The sequence below is a fragment of the Salmo salar genome, chromosome 25 (genome assembly GCF_965601325.2).
Source record: "Salmo salar chromosome 25, fSalSal1, whole genome shotgun sequence".
Taxonomy (NCBI): Eukaryota; Metazoa; Chordata; class Actinopteri; order Salmoniformes; family Salmonidae; genus Salmo; species Salmo salar.
The window spans coordinates 42,901,137-42,924,992 of record NC_138315.1 but is presented as its reverse complement, the minus strand read 5'-3'; the positions used below and the strand labels follow the sequence as shown (position 1 = coordinate 42,924,992).

At 46.4% G+C, this 23,856-nt stretch overlaps 1 protein-coding gene across 1 annotated transcript in view; it reads right to left on the bottom strand.

Annotated features, from left to right (window-relative positions):
- Positions 1-252: 252 nt before the first annotated feature.
- The window catches only part of LOC106586785 (lysine-specific demethylase 6A), a 115,344-nt gene continuing 91,740 nt past the window's right edge, over positions 253-23,856 (bottom strand). Inside the window, 16 exon segments of the mRNA XM_014174412.3 lie at positions 253-1,700; positions 6,488-6,658; positions 10,289-10,415; positions 10,556-10,697; positions 10,954-11,141; positions 11,399-11,513; positions 12,380-12,528; positions 12,862-12,936; positions 13,112-13,158; positions 13,403-13,608; positions 16,901-17,006; positions 18,616-18,663; positions 18,665-18,746; positions 19,227-20,152; positions 20,980-21,420; positions 21,615-21,722. Of these exon segments, the coding sequence (XP_014029887.3) occupies positions 1,674-1,700; positions 6,488-6,658; positions 10,289-10,415; positions 10,556-10,697; positions 10,954-11,141; positions 11,399-11,513; positions 12,380-12,528; positions 12,862-12,936; positions 13,112-13,158; positions 13,403-13,608; positions 16,901-17,006; positions 18,616-18,663; positions 18,665-18,746; positions 19,227-20,152; positions 20,980-21,420; positions 21,615-21,722 (2,958 nt within the window). The 3' untranslated portion in view covers positions 253-1,673.

Genomic DNA, 23,856 nt, shown 5'->3' with positions numbered 1-23,856 from the left:
GCATCGTGGGGATTAAGGAGTATACTCAATGCCGACAAAACAAGTGGGTATACCTACCACTGCACAACTGGACCTTGGCTAGCTACTATCCGGTAGTGAAATGGTCAGCAGCTGACCTCCAATAGCTACTTTCAGGTAGTGAAATGGTCAGCAGTTGACCTTGGCTTGCTAGTATCAGGTAGTGAAGCGGTCAGCATCTCTGTGCACCAGAGAGATGAAACTAGAGAAGAAACACGAGAGAAGTTCCAGATGTAAATAAAGACAACTTCTGTTTAATGACAAACATCCTTCAAACAATAAAACCATTTCAAGGAGTCTCTGGAAAAATGCTTTGCTAAAGCAGTTTTATTCATATAGAAAACGTAGGAAGGGTTGTGTATAAAATGACAACTCCTTTAATGGCAGGTAATCTGGGGAAAAAAATTACAGCATTCGATCAACAAATATTTTCAAGCAATAAATATACATTTTATAAATAGTGTAAATTTACAACAAGATTCGAAAAAAAAAAAGAGTTTATTCCATAAGTCTCTTGGTGACTTGGCTGTTAATTTTTCTCTCATTAGAATACTATTTTACCTACAGAACCAAACCATATGGTTCCAAAATATCAAAAGCAGTAAAAAAAATATATATTACTTTACAAAATGTTTTTTTCTTATTTTCTTGCCCAAAGACGACTTCTATTTACTAACATACAAAAGACCAGCGATTCTAGGACGTAGACTCAAGGGGGGGACACCAACTCAGAGAACGTTTGTATCAGCCCACAAACAGAATTAAAAATGGAAACGTGTATCAAGTCAGTAGTCTTTGTATGATGTTGTTGCCAGTTTTAACAAAATATATACAAAATAAATGCAGTCATCATTTTTGTCAGCTATTGAGCCAGACAGCAATTAAGTAGTTTGTACTTTACTATTTATATTTGACAACTTTTACTTCACTACATTTCTAAAGAAGATGTACTTTTTACCCCATACATTTTTCCTGACACCCAAAAGTACTCGTTACAATTGAAATGCTTAGAAGGACAGGAAAATGGTCTTATTCATACACTTATCAAGAGAACATCCCTGGTCATCCCTACTGCCTCTGATCTGGCAGACTCACTAATCACAAAATCTTCATTTGTTAATGATATCTGAGTGTTGGAGTGTGCCCCTGGCTATCTGTAAATGAAAAAAATGATTAAAATGTGTCCATCTGCTTTGCCTAATATAAGAAATGTGTAAATGTTAAAACTTGTACTTTTGATTAAGTATATTTTAGCAATTACATTTACTTTTGATACTGAAGTATATTTAAAACCATATAGTTTTAGATTTTTACTCAAGTAGTATTTTACTGGGTGACTTTCACTTGAGTCATTTTCTATTAAGGTATCTTTACTTCTACTCAAGTATGACAATGGGGTACTGTTTCCACCACGGCTGGTGGCGGAGGCAGGAGTAATGCTCTCCCCTTCCAGTCCTCTAAGAGGAGACACCTCACCTCCACTCTGGGCAGGTTGCATAGACACACAGCTTTTCACCCAGCTGCCTTGTGGAATATCTACAGAAAGCAGAAGAGGACTGCTGGCTCACTTCCTGAATATCAGAAAAGGGGCTTCCGGTGGGTTTTGGGAGTCCAGCATGGATTCTTATTGTCCTCAGAACAACAGAATGTTACCATCAAGAGGATGATGGCAGAGGAGGAGCCTGTGGAGGGAGAACGAGATAGGGATATATGAGAGAGAGAGAGAGAGAGAGATGAGATTCATGTAAACTGGTTGAAGACTTACTAATGAACAAGCTAGTACCTTTTTTCGAGAAAAAAAAGTGTGCATGCTCAGACTCTTACTTGAACTAATGAATTTTGACTCACTAGTGTGTAGACTTACTACTGAATGCCACCATGTGTAGGGTAATGCTTTTTAAGGGGTGCCCACCTATTGACACCATGTGTAGGGTAATGCTTTTTAAGGGGTGCCCACTTATTGACACCATGTAGAAGTGACTGCAGTAATTATGCAAGGAAGAATGAAAGCTTAGTGAAGTGAATGTTGGCTCCTTGCATAATGCAAATTTCCTTCTGGCTTGTCAATATCCTGTTTCAGTGTCCATTTTTCCACTTGTTTAAACCTCCATCCTTGGGACAGTAACTAAACTAAAAAAGAAACGTACTCTGTGTCAACTGCGTTTATTTTCAGCAAACTGAACGTGTAAATATTTGTATGAACATAAGATTCAACAACAGACATAAATTGAACAGGGGGGAGGGGCAAAATCAAAAAAGTAACAGTCAGTATTTGGTGTGGCCACCAGCAGCATTAACGTCTTTGGGCTAGGGGGCAGTATTCAGAAGTTTGGATGAATGAGGTGCCCAAAGTAAACTGCCTGTTACTCAGGCCCAAAGCTATGCATATAATTGGTAGTATTGGATAGAAAAGTTTCCAAAATAATGTCTGTGAGTATAACAGAACTGATATGGCAGGCGAAAACCCGAGGACAATCCATCCAGAATTATTATTTTTTCAGCTCACCTCATTACAATGGCTGGGAATGGGAATATAAAAGGAAGCCATCCCAGATTGCAGTTCCTAGGGCTTCCACTAGATGTCAACAGTCTTTAGAAAGAATTTCAAGCTTGTTTTTTGAAAAATTAGCTAGAACTTGTAGTTTTTCTAAGTGGCTCCCATTTTGGCTGTAGTGTTTGTAACGCGTTCTGGTGAGTGCCCGTACTTTGTTATTTATCTCCGGTAATGGTCTGCGGTATTCTCCGTCTTAAATGTTATTGTTTATTTACATACTTGAGGATTGATTAGGAACTTTATCGAACAAAAGGACCATTTGTTATGTAGCTGGGACCCTTGTGATTGCAACCAGATGAAGATCTTCAAAGGTAAGTGATTTATTTTATCGCTATTTCTTTCGCGACGCATCTGCTTGGTTGGAAAATGTATGTAATGCTTTTGTGTGCGAAGCGCTGTCCACTAGATAATCGCATGGTGTGCCTTCGCCGTAAAGCCTTTTTGAAATCTGATAGACCGGCTAGATTAACAAGAAGTTAAGCTTTTAAATGATGTATGACCCGAGGTCCTGAGTGCTCTGGAGCTGGTTTTCATCAAGGATCTCTATGTACTTTGCTGTGTTCATCTTTCCCTCACCCTGATTAGTATCCCAGTACCTGCCCCCGAAGAACATCCCCACAGAATGATGCTGCCACCACCATGCTTCACCGTAGGGATGGTGCAAGGTTTCCTCCAGACGTGACACTTGGCAATCAATCTTGATTTCATCAGACCAGAGAATCTTGTTTCTCATTGTCTAAGAGTCCTTTAGGTGCCTTTTGGCAAACTCCAAGTGGGCTGTCATGTGCCTGAGGAGTGGCTTCCGTCTGGCCACTCTACCATAAACGCCTGATTGGTGGAGTGTTGCAGAGACGGTTGTCCTTCTGGAAGGTTCTCCCATCTCCACAGAGGAACTCTGGAGCTCTGTCAGAGTGATCATCGGGTTCTTGGTCACCTTCCTGACCAAGGCCCTTCTCCCACGATTACTCAGTTTAGCCAGGCGGCAAGCTCTAGGAAGAGTCAAGTTGTAGAAATATAAAGGATGATCAATGGAAACAGGATGCACCTAAGCTCAAATTTGAGTCTCATAGCAAAGGGTTGAGTACTTAAGTAAATAAGGTCTCTTTTTTATTTGTAATAAATTTGCAAAATAATTCTAAAAACCTGTTTTCGCTTCGTGATTATGGGGTATTGTGTACGTTGAAGGAAAATATTAAATTAATTAATTTTAGAATAAGGTTGTAACGTAACAAAATGTGAAAAAGGGAAGCGGTCTGAAAACTATCCGAATTAACTGTATGTATGTATATACAGTACCAGTCAAAAATGTGGACACCCACTCATTCGAGGGTTTTTCTTGATTTGTTTTTACTATTTTCTACAATGTAGAATAATAGTGAATACATCAAAACTATGAAATAACACATATGAAATAAAAAATATATTTTTGATTTTAGATTCTTCAAAGTAGCCACCCTTGGCCTTGATGACAGCTTTGTATACTATTGGCATTTTTATTTATATCTTGGTCTTCTTGCCATTGCAAATTATGCACACACTCTCACTGTGTACTCCAAGTAAGTCAGAGTAGACTGAAAACTACTGATATTGTGTAGATAACCTTTTGAGATTATAATTAGAATATACCAATACAAAAGAATGGCCTTCCCTGTTTTTCATTCACAAATATGACTCGTTTCAGGAAACTAAGCGTATGTCGCGTGTCACAGGAGAGCCTTCACTTCACAGGAGAGCCTTCACTTCACAGGAGAGCCTTCACTTCACAGGAGAGCCTTCACTTCACAGGAGAGCCTTCACTTCACAGGAGAGCCTTCACTTCACAGGAGAGCCTTCACTTCACAGGAGAGCCTTCACTTCACAGGAGAGCCTTCACTTCACAGGAGAGCCTTCACTTCACAGGAGAGCCTTCACTTCACAGGAGAGCCATTTGAACTTAAACTTTTTTTAAGAATTAAAATTCAGTTTTTGGGCAGAATTACCTTCTGGAATATGTGAACTTTGATGTGCCTTAATAACAAACTTGTATGCCATCTGTAAATACAAATAAAATTGTTAAAATTATGAACCTAGTTGTATTCGTCATGGAAAAAGTCGACAACTTTCCCGCTAGCCATGATTGGCTGAGATAATGAGTGGGCTGGACATGCCGAGAGATGAGTTCGGATTGGTCTGCCATGTAGCACGCTTCTGTCTATAATATGAGCTGGTCAGTGTGTGTAGGTAATCCTTTCTAGTGGTGCTTTTTTTTAAAGATATCATGAAGTAGAACTGCATAAGTGTTGCTCTCCACTGTCTGGTGGACCGAGTTTTGAAATCAGTGGAATTAGAGAATGACAGCTAAGGAAATACAGAAAAGTCTGCCGTTTGATTGCAATTATGCAGATAAGGTCGAAAAGAGAACACACAGAAGGCTGTTGTATAAGTCACCCGTCTCCTGATTACATATTCAAACTAAGTGGAATCGGTGACAGAGAGGGAGAAGTGTCCATCCATGTATACAGGTAAGATAGTTTAGCTAGCTACATTTTCAGATATTACACGTTTCTAATTTTGTCGCTTTCATTTCAAGTTTAAGTGTACTGTTAAAGCTGCCTGGCTTGCTAGCTAACGTTACATGTATGATCTGTGTAGTAATATAATTTGTGTCTCAGAGACATTTGCATTGCTAATTATAGCCTAATATTAGCTAGCTAACATTGAACCTGGTTGGTTAGCTACGTGCACATTCATTCAGGTTAGTAATGTTTTGAGTTGGGATTACGATTCATTGTTCACCTAGCTAGCTAGAGCACAGAATAACTGTCAGATTTACGAATGCTCAACACCCGTTGAATATGGCCGGTGTCAGTGAACGTTGGCAAAAAAGCATAATTAAATTGTTGCCAGCAGCACAGTTGCAGTCACCAAAGCTCTGGATAACATAAAAACAGCCTACCCAGCTCTGTTAGAACACTCAGTTTTACGAACGGCCAGAAAACACTCTGGCACTCCAGATTAAATTTACGAACACACCCGTAGTATAAATCAACCTTTAGTCTTTTAATCTTTGGTTGTTTAGTACATGGCCTCACATGTGAATTCTTAAAGAGATGATGGGTGGGGCTAAAGCTTAAGATGGTGTGAACGATGCTGAATGGTTGTAGACAAAGAGCTCTCCAGTAATAGTACCAAAACATTCAAAGGCCATTTTCTCAAAAGTGATTTTACAAGTGTATCAACTTTCAAAGCAGAATTACTTTCCTATCGTTCCTCAACTGTAGTGTATGAAATACATTTTTAGAGCTCCGAGTCTCTACTTTTATCAAATGTAAAAAACACAATTTCAAATTTTGCTACATAAGACCGAACTAATGGAGACGGTCGGTAACAACTGGTGATTACAATAATGCATTGTTTGTGTCCCCTCGCTCATCAACTCATCCATTCTCCCCCATCATACTTTTTCTTCATTTATTTCATCTGTTATATGTGTGAAATTAGTTTCGGTACAATTTAGGTTCGCCCCTTGGAACTCCCAATCACGGCCGGTTGTGATAGAGCCTGGAATCGAATCAGGGTCTGTAGTGACGCCTCTAGCACGGAGATGCATTGCCTTAGACCGCTGCGCCACTCGGGAGCCCAGGGTATGAACTGGGCACAGTACCTTCCACTTTTGTGAGAAGGAGCAGAGCATGCTCTACTGTCAGGAAGGAGGAGGAAAACCATTCATAAAATGGCATGCTGGTTAGAACTCCAGTTCTGTTTGTGAAATTAAGATTCTAACAACGACAGTGTGGATTATAGAAAAAGTCAAAGACGGGGGGGGGCATGGCAGAGTAATAAATGGTTTTAAATTCACGAGCAGTCAAAATGGCTGCTTTAGCTGTTCTAGTGTTAACCTACTGGCCATCGTCACTAGTGTCCTTGTTGACTTACGAGTATGAACTGGTCGTAGGCCTGTGTGAGGTCGTCCATCTTGTACTGCTCCAGCACCACAAAGTTGTCCAGGTTAGAGCTCCCCCTACGGGCACAGTCCTGACAGTGCACCACGTACGTCTTCCTGCTGTTACTCTCACTGGTTACAAACAGCAGGGCAAACACCTCCACCTGGAAATAGGGAGAGTGAGTGAGTGAGTGTGTGAGGAGAAGTACATGTGTATTTTTTGCTTTTACTATCCTTGTGGGGACCAGAAGTCCTCACAAGGAGAGTAAAACAAGGAAAATTCAGACAAGAGGGGACATTGCCAGTCCCCACAAGGAAAAAGGCTATTTTAGGTTTAGGGGTTAGGTTTAGGGGTTAGGTTTAGGGGTTAAATGGATACTTCGGGATTGTTGCAACGAGGCCCTTTAGTTACTTCCCAGAGTCTTCCCCACAATTTGCATGCCCCTGTGTCCAGTATGAAGGTAGTTTCACTAGCAAATGCTAACTAGTGTTAGCGCAATGACTGGAAGTCTATGGTATCTGCTAGCATTGACTAGCATTGACAAGCATTCTAGCAGATACCCATAGGCTTCCAGTCATTACGATAACGCTAATTAGGGGCAGAGTTCCCATTTGGGAAATGTGACGCCAGACAATGCGACCGGGAAGATTTTAATTTACTGTCCATTTGAGCAACTTTACTGAACCATATGCATTGGGTGCATAAACCCATTACGGTGTCCACCCATAGTGCTCAGAATGACAGAAATCACATTTATAATATGATAATGCATCTTAACAGAACATGCAACACATGTAATGAAGCAGCCAAGAAAACGTCAAACATTTGCCAAAATGTAATTTGCGGTAAAAACAACCCACCATTCTGAACAGCGCGCCTGCTAGTGGTTCCACATCGGAACAGTTAGAAAGAGTGGTAATCTGATGCTGTAACAACTAGGATGGGTTGCAATATGACTAGGATTGTACCTTTGGCTTCTGGATAAAAAAATAAAGTTTATATGAAAACCAATGGTAAGCTTCCCCAAACTTGAAACTGACGCACCTCTTATAAATCTTTATAAAAGAATTGCCTTGTTTCCATGGTCGGATTTCAAGCAAGGTAGGACATGCCTCATAACATGAAATAAAACAGTCAGGATACAAACGATAAAGTATGTTTTAAAATGCATACTGCGTCCAGCTCACATTGTTAAGTGGTGGGTGAAACGCTGATATCCTGTTGCCTGCACCTGAATGGTGAATTGGAGGCATGCTTCAACTACCAGTTGAGAAATAAAAATAGTAGCTTTTTTTAAATCATGCACTACATGTTTTAACTCCAGCAGCAACCAGCTGAGGAGCAGCAGGAGAACCACATGTTTTACTCCAGCAGCAACCAGCTGAGGAGCAGCAGGAGAACCACATGTTTTACTCCAGCAACAACCAGCTGAGGAGCAGCAGGAGAACCACATGTTTTACTCCAGCAACAACCAGCTGAGGAGCAGCAGGAGAACCACATGTTTTACTCCAGCAACAACCAGCTGAGGAGCAGCAGGAGAACCACATGTTTTACTCCAGCAGCAACCAGCTGAGGAGCAGCAGGAGAACCACATGTTTTACTCCAGCAGCAACCAGCTGAGGAGCAGCAGGAGAACCACATGTTTAACTCCAGCAGCAACCAGCTGAGGAGCAGCAGGAGAACCACATGTTTAACTCCAGCAGCAACCAGCTGAGGAGCAGCAGGAGAACCACATGTTTTAACTCCAGCAGCAACCAGCTGAGGAGCAGCAGGAGAACCACATGTTTTACTCCAGCAGCAACCAGCTGAGGAGCAGCAGGAGAACCACATGTTTTACTCCAGCAGCAACCAGCTGAGGAGCAGCAGGAGAACCACATGTTTTACTCCAGCAGCAACCAGCTGAGGAGCAGCAGGAGAACCACATGTTTTAACTCCAGCAGCAACCAGCTGAGGAGCAGCAGGAGAACCACATGTTTTACTCCAGCAGCAACCAGCTGAGGAGCAGCAGGAGAACCACATGTTTTACTCCAGCAACAACCAGCTGAGGAGCAGCAGGAGAACCACATGTTTTACTCCAGCAGCAACCAGCTGAGGAGCAGCAGGAGAACCACATGTTTAACTCCAGCAGCAACCAGCTGAGGAGCAGCAGGAGAACCACATGTTTAACTCCAGCAGCAACCAGCTGAGGAGCAGCAGGAGAACCACATGTTTTACTCCAGCAGCAACCAGCTGAGGAGCAGCAGGAGAACCACATGTTTTACTCCAGCAGCAACCAGCTGAGGAGCAGCAGGAGAACCACGTTTTACTCCAGCAGCAACCAGCTGAGGAGCAGCAGGAGAACCACGTTTTACTCCAGCAGCAACCAGCTGAGGAGCAGCAGGAGAACCACATGTTTTACTCCAGCAGCAACCAGCTGAGGAGCAGCAGGAGAACCACATGTTTTACTCCAGCAGCAACCAGCTGAGGAGCAGCAGGAGAACCACATGTTTTACTCCAGCAGCAACCAGCTGAGGAGCAGCAGGAGAACCACATGTTTTACTCCAGCAGCAACCAGCTGAGGAGCAGCAGGAGAACCACATGTTTTACTCCAGCAGAAACCAGCTGAGGAGCAGCAGGAGAACCACATGTTTTAACTCCAGCAGCAACCAGCTGAGGAGCAGCAGGAGAACCACGTTTTACTCCAGCAGCAACCAGCTGAGGAGCAGCAGGAGAACCACATGTTTAACTCCAGCAGCAACCAGCTGAGGAGCAGCAGGAGAACCACATGTTTTACTCCAGCAGCAACCAGCTGAGGAGCAGCAGGAGAACCACATGTTTTACTCCAGCAGCAACCAGCTGAGGAGCAGCAGGAGAACCACATGTTTTACTCCAGCAGCAACCAGCTGAGGAGCAGCAGGAGAACCACATGTTTTACTCCAGCAGCAACCAGCTGAGGAGCAGCAGGAGAACCACGTTTTACTCCAGCAGCAACCAGCTGAGGAGCAGCAGGAGAACCACATGTTTAACTCCAGCAGCAACCAGCTGAGGAGCAGCAGGAGAACCACATGTTTTACTCCAGCAGCAACCAGCTGAGGAGCAGCAGGAGAACCACATGTTTTACTCCAGCAGCAACCAGCTGAGGAGCAGCAGGAGAACCACATGTTTTACTCCAGCAGCAACCAGCTGAGGAGCAGCAGGAGAACCACATGTTTTACTCCAGCAGCAACCAGCTGAGGAGCAGCAGGAGAACCACGTTTTACTCCAGCAGCAACCAGCTGAGGAGCAGCAGGAGAACCACATGTTTTACTCCAGCAGCAACCAGCTGAGGAGCAGCAGGAGAACCACATGTTTTACTCCAGCAACAACCAGCTGAGGAGCAGCATGAGAACCACATGTTTTACTCCAGCAGCAACCAGCTGAGGAGCAGCAGGAGAAATCCAGCTCAGAATAGACTCTGTATGCTGTGCGCATGTGATAGTTGTGTTGGACAAATAGGATACATGGTGACTAATGAAAAAAAAAAAAAGGCCAATTTAATTCCAGTAAATTAGGCAAATTAACCAATAGACTGATAAGCATGACGGTCAACTGTATTTCTATGAAGTGGTATTACCATCAATTAATAAAAAGCATTATTCTGCAATGGGATAATTGTTTCTCCCGGTCGTTTTGGTCGGCAACAGTTTTACATAATCGGCTTTACCGCCTTTTTTAAATCATCACCGGCTAACGGAAACCCTGCTTAGTGAAAATAGGATTTTGAATGGGAATCAATTGTTTGGGCCCCATAAGGACAGTGTGTGTGTGTGTGTACCTCACAGATGCTGCAGTAGTGTGCGGGCTCGTCCCTGGTCCTGCCGTGCCACACCAGCTCCTTGCCTGACGCCTGCAGTAGCTCCCGCAGCATCTGACACTGCTTCAACGTCCGCAGCAGACAGTACCTAGCAGAGACCAAGAGACACAGGGGTTAGGTGTGTGTGTGTGTGCGTGCACGAGCGCAAGTGTGTATGAGTGAGAGGGCGAGCGAAAGGGAATTGTGTGTGTGTGTGTGTGTGTGTGTGTGTGTGTGAGTGAAACTCACTTGATCATCTGGAAGAGCTTGCTGTCGGAGACTTTGATATTTCTGGCCATGTTCCAGGAGAGGTGTATCATGGGGACGATGGACTTGACGCTCTGCAGCTTATTCCATTCATAACGCTCTGCTGCCAGCTTATACTGGTACGCTGAGGAGGGAGGGGAGAGAGAGAGAGACAGAAAGAGAGCAGGGGAGGAAGATAAAGCAAAAGTGAGGGAGACAGAGGGGGAGAGGAGAAGTAGAAGGGGGTATTAATGACAATATCATTTCAATTTCACAATGTCAAGGCTTATCAGAATCCATCTATCATATTTAAATGATGCTCCAACAAATTCAGCATTAAAACCCATAAAACAACAGTGCATGTTCATATTAAGCATATCCCCTTGTTCTCCCCGTCTTACCAGTGAGGGGTCCTACGTTCCAGGCGATGTTGTTGCACCAGCCGATGGCCTGGACCCAGTGGACGGTGCCCGTGTTGAGCCACACCAGGTCTCCGGGGCGCTGGATGAAGCGGTACACAGGGACATGTGCCTCGTACAGGTCCTCCAGGTTGGGCCACCATGAACCCATCAGGAAGTTGATGTTGTTCCTGGAGGAGAGAGACACACAGGATGTTAGAAATACAAATACTGCCGACTCCTTGCAGTTGATCAAATCAAATACATTGTTACATCATTTCTACAGTGAATGAAAATATGAAAAAATGAATTCTACTTTTATTAGCATTAGGTACACTATAGTCAAAGCAGAGTTCGACTTGTCTGTGACTTCAGATTGTATTGGCTGTAAACAGAGGTATGAGATCCACGGTGTTGAGTTAGAAGCAGGAGATTTTTGTTGACGTACTTTTCACAGAAGTCGTTGATGATTCCCCAGTAAGGCTGGGGCACAGAGAACCACTCACAGTCCCCCGGGCCAATGTTGATGTTCACTGAACAGAAGTTGTTGTTCTCTTGGTGACCTAAAAGACGAGACAAATACCTCATAAAACAAAATGCATAAAACAAAATGACTACAAAAAACAAATTGTGTGTCAGACCTGGAATCAAATATATGATTATTTGTTATTTAAATACATATTTTCTGTGTATTTGAGTACTTTCAAATAATGTGGACTGAATCAACCACTTTAAGTATTTTATTATGTTTTATTGTCACATACAACAGATAGGTGCAGTGAAATGTGTTGTTTTACAGGGTCAGCCATAGTAGTATGATAGATGCAGTGTAATGTGTTGTTGTACAGGGTCAGCCATAGTAGTATGATAGGTGTTGTTTTACAGGGTCAGCCATAGTAGTATGATAGATGCAGTGTAATGTGTTGTTGTACAGGGTCAGCCATAGTAGTATGATAGGTGCAGTGTAATGTGTTGTTTTACAGGGTCAGCCATAGCAGTATGATAGGTGCAGTGTAATGTGTTGTTTTACAGGGTCAGACATAGTAGTACGGCGCCCCTAGAGAAAATTAGGGTTAAGTGCCTTGCTCAAGTGCACGTTGGCAGGTTTTTCACCTTGTCGGCTCAGGTATTCAAACCAGCGACCTTTCTGTTACTGGCCCAACGCTCAAATACCTGGGTTAAATGCATGGGACTTAATTTGAGTCAGTGTATTTGAATATTTCTAAATACATTCCAATACTCAACTCCTCGTCTTAAAAAAAAATAAAAAATTACATTTCAATATTTACTTGGAAATGTATGCGAAAGTAACGTAGATATTTGAAATAGTATTTGAACCCAGGTCTGGTGTTTGTGTTGCATTTAGGTGTTCATAAAGTGTGTGTGTACAGTGTGTACAGTGTGTATGAGTGCATCTGTGTGTGTGTACCTGGCGTCCTGCTCCCAGGGACCTTCATGTAAAGCTGGACAGTGTTCATGCCCAGGATGGTGTGTCCTACGTGGCTGAGCAGGTTTCCAGCAGACACCACCCTGGCAAAGGCTGGCAGCTTACTGAGCTCCTGCAGATGCAGTTTCCACCTTGGATGAGGTCAGAGGGCAAGGGTCAGCAGTAAACTCTACTGCACAGACACACACCGCACCCAACCTCAGAGATCCTCATGATGATAACAATGCCTAATCCAAAACCAGCCCTTGTCCTTTTCTCCCTAGGCCATACCCCGTGTCTGTTTCTACAACCAAACGGTCTGGAGGCAGCTCCACCTGTAGACCCTAACCAGTCTGTTTTTGGACCATGATATAATCTGGTTTATATGAAAAGGTAAAATCGACTCACATTAAAATGGTCAAACTAAAGTCTCTCGTTAACAGAACTACATAATGTTGTCAGTGAGAGTTGTGTGGAACACTTACTTCCTATCGTCAGAGAGGTCGATGTTGGTGCCAAACTTGATGTGTTTGAAGGGCCCTTTCTTCCGCCACGCCGCACTATGGGATCATGGCATATGTAGTTTAGACAGAGCAGAGCGATATGACACACAGACCGAGAGAGAGACAGACGGCCAGGGAGGGAGGGAGGGAGGGACAGACAGACGGCCAGACAGACAGACGGCCAGACAGACAGACGGCCAGACAGACAGACGGCCAGACAGAGACGTCTTACCTCTCTGCGTTGGCTGCCTCTGCTTCCAGCTCCATCTTCTTCTCCTCCTGGGAAATACATTCAATATAGATTTATGTTGTCTAGTTTGAGTGACAGAGTCAGGAGAGAACATGTGAATATTCAGTGCCTGACAGGGGCAGGTCTCAGCACACACGGCCTTCAGAGAACAGGACCCCGCTCAAAACTCCTTGTGTCTCTAATCAACAAGGCCTTGTATTGAGAGCATTTGCAATGGTGATGGTTCTCTGTGTTGGTCTGTGTCTGTATCCTTCACCCGCTCCCTCTACTAACCCGTAGTGATTCCTGGAAGGACGACGCCTGGTATTGGGCGTACTTGGCGATGGTGGTGTGTGACTGGCTGCTTTGGCAGCGCCACATCTTCCTGGTGCCGCTCAGGTCCCAGTTCTCATCGGTGGGCTGAGACAGCTGGGTCCGGACCTCCACCAGGTGGTCTGGGTTAGCCTCCACCAGGGTCTTAGTAGAGAACAGACCCAGGTCTGAGAGAGTGGACGGGGGTGGGAGAGAAGGGTGGAGGGAGAGAGAGAAGGGTGGAGGGAGAGAGAGAAGGGTGGAGGGAGGGAAGATAGCGAAGGAGAGGAAAGAAGTGGGAGACAGAGAAAGGGATGGGAAATTAGGAAAAGTGGAGAAATAAAAGAAATGTGATGTTTAGTAAACTCACAACTTGCATCTGCAAAAAATATGTCACTGAAAAACAGCTCATTTCTGGCAGCATGGCTGAAAAGTATTTCCCAGTGCAGTAAAACACAGAGTTCAGAAACACTAGCTTAATGAAATACAAACTACACTGCTCAAAAAAATAAAGGGAACACTAAAATAACACATCCTAGATCTGAATGAATTAAATCATCTTATTAAATACTTTTTTCTTTACATAGTTGAATGTGCTGACAACAAAATCACACAAAAATAATCAATGGAAATCCAATTTATCAACCCATGGAGGTCTGGATTTGGAGTCACACTCAAAATTAAAGTGGAAAACCACACTACAGGCTGATCCAACTTTGATGAAATGTCCTTAAAACAAGTCAAAATGAGGCTCAGTAGTGTGTGTGGCCTCCACGTGCCTGTATGACCTCCCTACAACACCTGGGCATGCTCCTGATGAGGTGGCGGATGGTCTCCTGAGGGATCTCCTCCCAGACCTGGACTAAAGCATCCGCCAACTCCTGGACAGTCTGTGGTGCAACGTGGCGTTGGTGGATGGAGCGAGACATGATGTCCCAGATGTCCTCAATTGGATTCAGGTCTGGGGAACGGGCGGGCCAGTCCATAGCATCAATGCCTTCCTCTTGCAGGAACTGCTGACACACTCCAGCCACATGAGGTCTAGCATTGTCTTGCATTAGGAGGAACCCAGGGCCAACCGCACCAGCATATGGTCTCACAAGGGGTCTGAGGATCTCATCTCGGTACCTAATGGCAGTCAGGCTACCTCTGGCGAGCACATGGAGGGCTGTGCGGCCCCCCAAAGAAATGCCACCCCACACCATGACTGACCCACCGCCAAACCGGTCATGCTGGAGGATGTTGCAGGCAGCAGAACGTTCTCCACTGCGTCTCCAGACTCTGCCACATCTGTCACATGTGCTCAGTGTGAACCTGCTTTCATCTGTGAAGAGCACAGGGCGCCAGTGGCGAATTTGCTAATCTTGGTGTTCTCTGGCAAATGCCAAACGTCCTGCACGGTGTTGGGCTGTAAGCACAACCCCCACCTGTGGACGTCGGGCCCTCATACCACCCTCATGGAGTCCGTTTCTGACCGTTTGAGCAGACACAAGCACATTTGTGGCCTGCTGGAGGTCATTTTGCAGGGCTCTGGCAGTGCTCCTCCTTGCACAAAGGCGGAGGTAGCGGTCCTGCTGCTGGGTTGTTGCCCTCCTACGGCCTCCTCCACGTCTCCTGATGTACTGGCCTGTCTCCTGGTAGCGCCTCCATGCTCTGGACACTACGCTGACAGACACAGCAAACCTTCTTGCCACAGCTCGCATTGATGTGCCATCCTGGATGAGCTGCACTACCTGAGCCACTTGTGTGGGTTGTAGACTCCGTCTCATGCTACCACTAGAGTGAAAGCACCGCCAGCATTCAAAAGTGACCAAAACATCAGCCAGGAAGCATAGGAACTGAGAAGTTGTCTGTGGTCACCACCTGCAGAACCACTCCTTTATTGGGGGTGTCTTGCTAATTTCCTATAATTTCCACCTGTTGTCTATTCCATTTGCACAACAGTATGTGAAATGTATTGTCAATCAGTGTTGCTTCCTAAATGGACAGTTTGATTTCACAGAAGTGTGATTGACTTGGAGTTACATTGTGTTGTTTAAGTGTTCCCTTTATTTTTTTGAGCAGTATATTTATCCATCCAGATATTTTGAGTGAGTTTCTAGCAGGTGCACTAGCGGCTAATTTGCTCCAGGGGCGCCGTACTACCATGTCTGACCCTGTAAAACAACACATTTCACTGCACCTATCGTACCACTATGGCTGACCCTGTAAAACAACACATTTCACTGCACCTATCGTACTACTATGGCTGACCCTGTAAAACAACACATTTCACTGCACCTATCGTACCACTATGGCTGACCCTGTAAAACAACACATTTCACTGCACCTATCGTACTACTATGGCTGACCCTGTAAAACAACACATTTCACTGCACCTATCGTACCACTATGGCTGACCCTGTAAAACAACACCTATCATACTACTATGGCTGACCCTGTAAAACAACACATTACACTGCACCTATCATACTACTATGGCTGACCCTGTAAAACAACACATTACACTGCACCTATCATACTACTATGGCTGACCCTGTAAAACAACACATTTCACTGCACCTATCCATTGTGTGTTGATGTGGCATGCAACAGTAGAGAACTGATGGAGTGAGGGAGCCAATATATTTTCTTTGCAGCAAATACTTTACTCCACATGCTACATTGAATGTAATGACACTCTCTGCTTGCAGGTGGTGCTGTTCTCATACATGTAAAGTTGTTAGACACACACACCCCCCAAGCCAGTGAATGAGTGCAAACACACACACACACACACACACACACACACACACACACACACACACACACACACACACACACACACACACAAAGAAATGAGTGCAAACACACACACACACAAAGAAATGAGTGCAAACACACACACACACAAAGAAATGAGTGCAAACACACACACACACAAAGAAATGAGTGCAAACACACACACACACAAAGAAATGAGTGCAAACACACACACACACAAAGAAATGAGTGCAAACACACACACACAAAGAAATGAGTGCAAACACACACACACAAAGAAATGAGTGCAAACACACACACACAAAGAAATGAGTGCAAACACACACACACAAAGAAATGAGTGCAAACACACACACACACAAAGAAATGAGTGCAAACACACACACACACAAAGAAATGAGTGCAAACACACAAAGAAATGAGTGCAAACACACACAACACACACACACACACACACACACACACACACACACACACACACACACAAAGAAATGAGTGCAAACACACACACACACACACACAAAGAAATGAGTGCAAACACACACAGAAATGAGTGCACACACACACAAAGCTTTTACTAAGTTAAACAAAATTCGAATGATTTCCCAAACAGGACTAGACAGAAGACTATTATTTATTTTGCTGGAGTGGAATGCCTCCAGCAGCAGTACTGTATGTAATAGCGGTATATGACTGCCAGCAGTGTGTGTAACTCACCCAGTTTGAGCGCCCCGGCCAGCCCTCTGATGACAGTGACAGGGTTGGAGGGGTTGGTACAGAACTGATGAAGTGGAGGGAAGAAGGCGTCTCTCTTATTCTCCAGCTACACACCATGGAGAAACAGACAGATCAGAGACCACACACCCGCTCTAATGTCGAGTATAGCCAAACCACACTACAAAACTGTAACCAACTGAATACCAAATTATTTACATTTAAGTCATTTAGCAGATGCTCTTATTCAGAGCGACTTACAGGAGCATTGGGGTTAAGTGCCTTGCTCAAGGGCACATCCACAGAGCCTTGTCAGCCCGGGCATTTGAACCAGCAACATTTCAGTTACTGGCCAAACGCTCTTACCGCTAGCCCACCTGCCAGCCCGTTGACTTTTGACTTGAAACGCAAACTAGACCGTTAGTGTTTATTCCAACTAAGACCATAGAGCCCAGGCCAGCCAGCCATAGAGCCCAGGCCAGCCAGCCACAGAGCCCAGGCCAGCCCTGCCACGGAGCCCAGGCCAGCCCTGCCACGGAGCCCAGGCCAGCCCTGCCACGGAGCCCAGGCCAGCCCTGCCACAGAGCCCAGGCCAGCCCTGCCACGGAGCCCAGGCCAGCCCTGCCACGGAGCCCAGGCCAGCCCTGCCACAGAGCCCAGGCCAGCCCTGCCACAGAGCCCAGGTCAGCCCTGCCACAGAGCCCAGGTCAGCCAGCCCAGGAGCCCAGGTCAGCCAGCCGAGGAGCCCAGGTCAGCCAGCCGAGGAGCCCAGGTCAGCCAGCCGAGGAGCCCAGGTCAGCCAGCCGAGGAGCCCAGGTCAGCCAGCCGAGGAGCCCAGGTCAGCCAGCCGAGGAGCCCAGGCCAGCCAGCCGAGGAGCCCAGGTCAGCCAGCCGAGGAGCCCAGGTCAGCCAGCCATAGAGCCCAGGTCAGCCAGCCATAGAGCCCAGGTCAGCCAGCCATAGAGCCCAGGTCAGCCAGCCATAGAGCCCAGGTCAGCCAGCCATAGAGCCCAGGTCAGCCAGCCATAGAGCCCAGGTCAGCCAGCCATAGAGCCCAGGTCAGCCAGCCATAGAGCCCAGGTCAGCCAGCCATAGAGCCCAGGTCAGCCAGCCATAGAGCCCAGGTCAGCCAGCCATAGAGCCCAGGTCAGCCAGCCATAGAGCCCAGGTCAGCCAGCCATAGAGCCCAGGTCAGCCAGCCATAGAGCCCAGGCCAGCCAGCCATAGAGCCCAGGTCAGCCAGCCATAGAGCCCAGGTCAGCCAGCCATAGAGCCCAGGTCAGCCAGCCGAGGAGCCCAGGTCAGCCAGCCGAGGAGCCCAGGTCAGCCAGCCATAGAGCCCAGGTCAGCCAGCCATAGAGCCCAGGTCAGCCAGCCATAGAGCCCAGGTCAGCCAGCCATAGAGCCCAGGTCAGCCAGCCATAGAGCCCAGGTCAGCCAGCCATAGAGCCCAGGCCAGCCAGCCATAGAGCCCAGGCCAGCCAGCCAAAAAGCACAGAGGAATGAAATCCCAACCAGGGTTTCTGTTAGGAAAATGTGGCGCCGGATATTTGGGATTTTTTCTTCTTCTCCCAGACAAATTGGCCAGCGCCAATTTCATTCATCTGGTTTTCTAAAAATAAAAAATGAATTGTCCAAAAGCCGGCTATTACAGGCTAACGGAAACCCTAATCCCAACATACAGACATGACTAAAAACCCTCACAGCGATTTACTCACGTAGATACTGGGTGTGGAGGGGTTGAGTTTGTCCTTCGGCAGCGAGGGTGAGGGGGGCAGGGGGGGGCCGGGGCGGGGGACACTGATCAAGGAGGATACTGCGGCTGGACAGGCCGTTCTTCCCCAGGTTCCTAAAGACACGGGGGGTGATATAGAGAAAACACCAGGTCTTAGTATAAACAGTATTTTTAAACTGTTCCAATAACGATGCTTTTTGTTGTATCTCTCTCATCTCTCCTCTTTAATTGGCTAGGTGAGACAGCACAGATCACTTTTCAGCTAATAGCAGCAGCACAAACCAACACAATGAATCTGGAGTCTAGATATGCATTGTGGAGCGGAAAACACTTAAAACAGATCACCGTTAAAACAGATTACAGATTAACTGGCACCACAGTCAGGCACCACAGTCAGGCACCACAGTCAGGCACCACAGTCAGCTCCATGTGACTCAGACAGTGAACTCTAGTTAGTATGACATTTACAATGAAACACTGCATAACAACACATAGCCTTTACCACATCCATCTAATGGGCATACACTCCGATCAAAACGCAAATTGGCTACAATTGAAGTGTGACTGATGTGACAGAAGGATATGATGTCCTACCTGCATGCTTTGAGCACCTGGTTGGAGCTGGGGTAGATTGATACTGAGGACCATGAGGCCAGGGCTGGCCTTCTGTGAGCCAGCTCAGTGAGATCCGCCTTGACTGGGCTGCGAGAGTCCTCTAGCCCCTTACCATTGACCTGTGGGGTAGTGGTGGTACCGCTGGTTCCGCTGTTGGACGGGCTGCTGTTAAGGCTGGCGAAGTTGATGGCTGTGGGGGTGTGGGGGTTAGTGGAGCGAGGGGGGGAGGAGGTGGTGACGGACATGGCTGAGAGGGGCGAGGAGGCCACAGAGTGTTCCGACAGGGGTTTGGGACCTCCATGGTGGACACCCGGGTGGATGTTGTTGACCTTGATGTTATCGTCCATGGTGGCTCCTTGACTAACGCCACGATGATGATTATTATTACTATCGTGGTTTTCATCATCCTTATTATTGTCCTTTCCTCTGAGCAAGGCTGAGAACTGAGGATCGTCTGAACTGTGCGCGCCCAGAGGAGGAGAGCCGGGCTGGGATTGGCTCCCCGAGCTGTACGTGGTGGTCACCGCCCCCTGCTGGATGTGATTAGGCAATCCATGTGTAAGGGCGGTGAGACTGGGACTGAGCAGTGTCCCTGCAGGGGTAGCCAATCCGCTGCTGCTTCCTAAAGGCGTGGTCTCTTTGGTTTGGGCCCCTGAGGTAGTGGTGGCGGAGGGGAGGGGAGAGGAGGGGAGATGGTTGGGGGCACCGCCCCTCTGTGGCGAAGAGGAGAAGGAGGAGAGGGAGGAACAGGAGGAGGAAGAGGAGGCAGGGCAGGGCCCGGTGGAATGTCCGACCTGATTTAGACTTTGAGCACCAAGGCCAGCAGCCTGGGTGGGATGGGAGGGGGAGGAAAGGTGTTCTCCATTGGGACCTGCCGAATATGAACCTGGACCTTTGTGAAGCCCCTGACGGAGAAACAAAACAGCAACGAACATTAGAGGGTGAGACAAAACAGCAACGAACATTAGGAGGGTGAGACAAAACAGCAACGAACATTAGAGGGTGAGACAAAACAGCAACGAACATTAGGAGGGTGAGACAATACAGCAACGAACATTAGGAGGGTGAGACAAAACAGCAACGAACATTAGGAGGGTGAGACAAAACAGCAACGAACATTAGAGGGTGAGACAAAACAGCAACGAACATTAGAGGGTGAGACAAAACAGCAACGCACATTAGAGGGTGAGACAAAACAGCAACGAACATTAGAGGGTGAGACAAAACAGCAACGAACATTAGAGGGTGAGACAAAACAGCAACGAACATTAGAGGGTGAGACAAAACAGCAACGAACATTAGAGGGTGAGACAAAACAGCAACGAACATTAGAGGGTGAGACAAAACAGCAACGAACATTAGGAGGGTGAGACAAAACAGCAACGAACATTAGAGGGTGAGACAAAACAGCAACGAACATTAGAGGGTGAGACAAAACAGCAACGAACATTAGAGGGTGAGACAAAACAGCAACGAACATTAGGAGGGTGAGACAAAACAGCAACGAACATTAGAGGGTGAGACAAAACAGCAACGAACATTAGAGGGTGAGACAAAACAGCAACGAACATTAGAGGGTGAGACAAATCAGCAACGAACATTAGGAGGGTGAGACAAAACAAGAAAGAGTGAGTGTGAGACCAAGTCAGAGTGAAAGAGAGCTAGAACGAAGGAGATAGACAGACAAGACAGACAAGAGCAGCTCAACAGTGACAGTACCATCATTATGTACCTGAGTGGAGTGCTGCTGGCTCTTCCAGGCCTCCTCTGCATTACTGGTACTGTTACTGCGGTGACTCGTGTTGTTGCTGGTAGGGGTACTGGTATCACTAGTGGCTGTGCAGTTGTGAGGTAGACAGTTCTGCTGCAGGTAAGGCACGTTTCTGTTACTCCTGCCACCTCCTGTTAGACGTCCCGGTAAAGTCCCTGCACCCGGTAAACCGGGAGTGTGATTATTGCCCATGGTCCCCGCCTCCTGATTATCCAGCTGTCCCAGGTGACTTAAAGATAAAGGTCCGTTGGCCATTGGCTGAAGAGTGCAGGGAGGGTGGGCTGTGGTGTGACTGACAGGTGAAGTCCGGGAGAGGGGGTGAGGCGAGGGGAGGGAGTTTGGGGATAGCGAGGGGCCGTTGGGTAGGGTGGGCCACAACTGGCCTGCTGCCTGCTGTTTCACCTAGCCAATTAAAAGGGAGAGAGACAGAAAAGTATAGTTATTGGAAATTTAAATAAAACTACTGTCTACACTAACAGGTCTTTTTCTTATATATAGCACTCCAAATGTCTTTAAACACTGGAAGGGAATGATGGCTGAAGTTATTCATACATAAAGCCACAGGTTTGTTTGAGTGTGTGTGTGTGTGTGTGTACCTGCTGTTGATGCTGCTGCATGAGAGAGAACTGGTTTTCCAGCTGATCCAGCATCTGTACCTGTGGTGGTTTAAGACTGGTCCGGTTGGCCCGGAGCTGATCCAGGAGCTAGAGGTGGAGGGAAAGGCATTTAGAACCATCCTTAACTATTTACATTCTGAATTGTTTCGCTTACGACTTTTATTCTTACTATTCAGTCCTCAAGTTGCTTTGGAAAAGAGATGTAGGGTCTAAAATGACTCGCATTAAAACCCTGCAAAGCTGATTGATGCTCCACAGCATCAAACACTGACATCATGTTGAATCCTGAATCTCTCCCCGTGTGTTTATACTAGAGACATACCGTTGAGCCGCAGCTCCCCGTGTGTTTATACTAGAGACATACCGTTGAGCTGCAGCTCCCCCTGTGTGTTTATACTAGAGACATACCGTTGAGCTGCAGCTCCCCCTGTGTGTTTATACTAGAGACATACCGTTGAGCTGCAGCTCCCCCTGTGTGTTTATACTAGAGACATACCGTTGAGCTGCAGCTCCCCCTGTGTGTTTATACTAGAGACATACCGTTGAGCTGCAGCTCCCCCTGTGTGTTTATACTAGAGACATACCATTGAGCTGCAGCTCCCCCTGTGTGTTTATACTAGAGACATACCGTTGAGCCGCAGCTCCCCCTGTGTGTTTATACTAGGAGACATACCGTTGAGCCGCAGCTCCCCCTGTGTGTTTATACTAGACATACCGTTGAGCCGCAGCTCCCCGTGTGTTTATACTAGAGACATACCGTTGAGCTGCAGCTCCCCCTGTGTGTTTATACTAGAGACATACCGTTGAGCTGCAGCTCCCCCTGTGTGTTTATACTAGAGACATACCGTTGAGCTGCAGCTCCCCCTGTGTGTTTATACTAGAGACATACCGTTGAGCTGCAGCTCCCCCTGTGTGTTTATACTAGAGACATACCGTTGAGCTGCAGCTCCCCCTGTGTGTTTATACTAGAGACATACCGTTGAGCTGCAGCTCCCCCTGTGTGTTTATACTAGAGACATACCGTTGAGCTGCAGCTCCCCCTGTGTGTTTATACTAGAGACATACCGTTGAGCTGCAGCTCCCCGTGTGTTTATACTAGAGACATACCGTTGAGCTGCAGCTCCCCGTGTGTTTATACTAGAGACATACCGTTGAGCTGCAGCTCCCCCTGTGTGTTTATACTAGAGACATACCGTTGAGCTGCAGCTCCCCCTGTGTGTTTATACTAGAGACATACCGTTGAGCTGCAGCTCCCCCTGTGTGTTTATACTAGGAGACATACCGTTGAGCCGCAGCTCCCCCTGTGTGTTTATACTAGACATACCGTTGAGCTGCAGCTCCCCCTGTGTGTTTATACTAGAGACATACCGTTGAGCTGCAGCTCCCCCTGTGTGTTTATACTAGAGACATACCGTTGAGCTGCAGCTCCCCCTGTGTGTTTATACTAGAGACATACCGTTGAGCTGCAGCTCCCCCTGTGTGTTTATACTAGAGACATACCGTTGAGCTGCAGCTCCCCCTGTGTGTTTATACTAGAGACATACCGTTGAGCCGCAGCTCATGGCCCGCTTTCTTTCCCCTGTTATAAAATGTGCGCCTATTCCATAACATGGGGCTTGTGAAAGCTGACTTTTTCTACACAGATCCGGACAAGAGAATCGTCATGATATCGTCTAAAACCTGAACCATGTAAGCTACAAACTACACTGAACAAAAATATAAACGCAACATGTAAAGTGTCGGTCCCATGTTTCTCAAGCTGAAACAAAAGATCACAGAAATGTTCCATACATACAAAAAGCTAATTTCTTTCAAATGTTTTGAAAATGTGTTTACATCCCTGGTAGTGAGCATTTCTCCTTTGCCAAGATAATTCGTCCACCTGACAGATGTGGCATGTCAAGAAGTTGATTAAACAGCATGATCATTACACAGGTACACATTGTGCTGGGACAATAAAAGGCCACTAAAATGTGCAGTTGTGTCATACTCCAGATGTCTCAAGTTTTGAGGGAGCGTGCAATTGGCATGCAGACTGCAGGAATGTCCACCAGAGCTGTTGCCAGAGAATTGAATGTCAATTTATCTACTATAAGCCGCCTCCAACATCATTTTAGAGAATTTGGCAGCACATCCAACCGGCCTCACAACTGAAGACCACGTGTAACCACTCCAGCCCAGGACCTCCACATCCGATTTCTTTACCTGCGGGATCATCTGA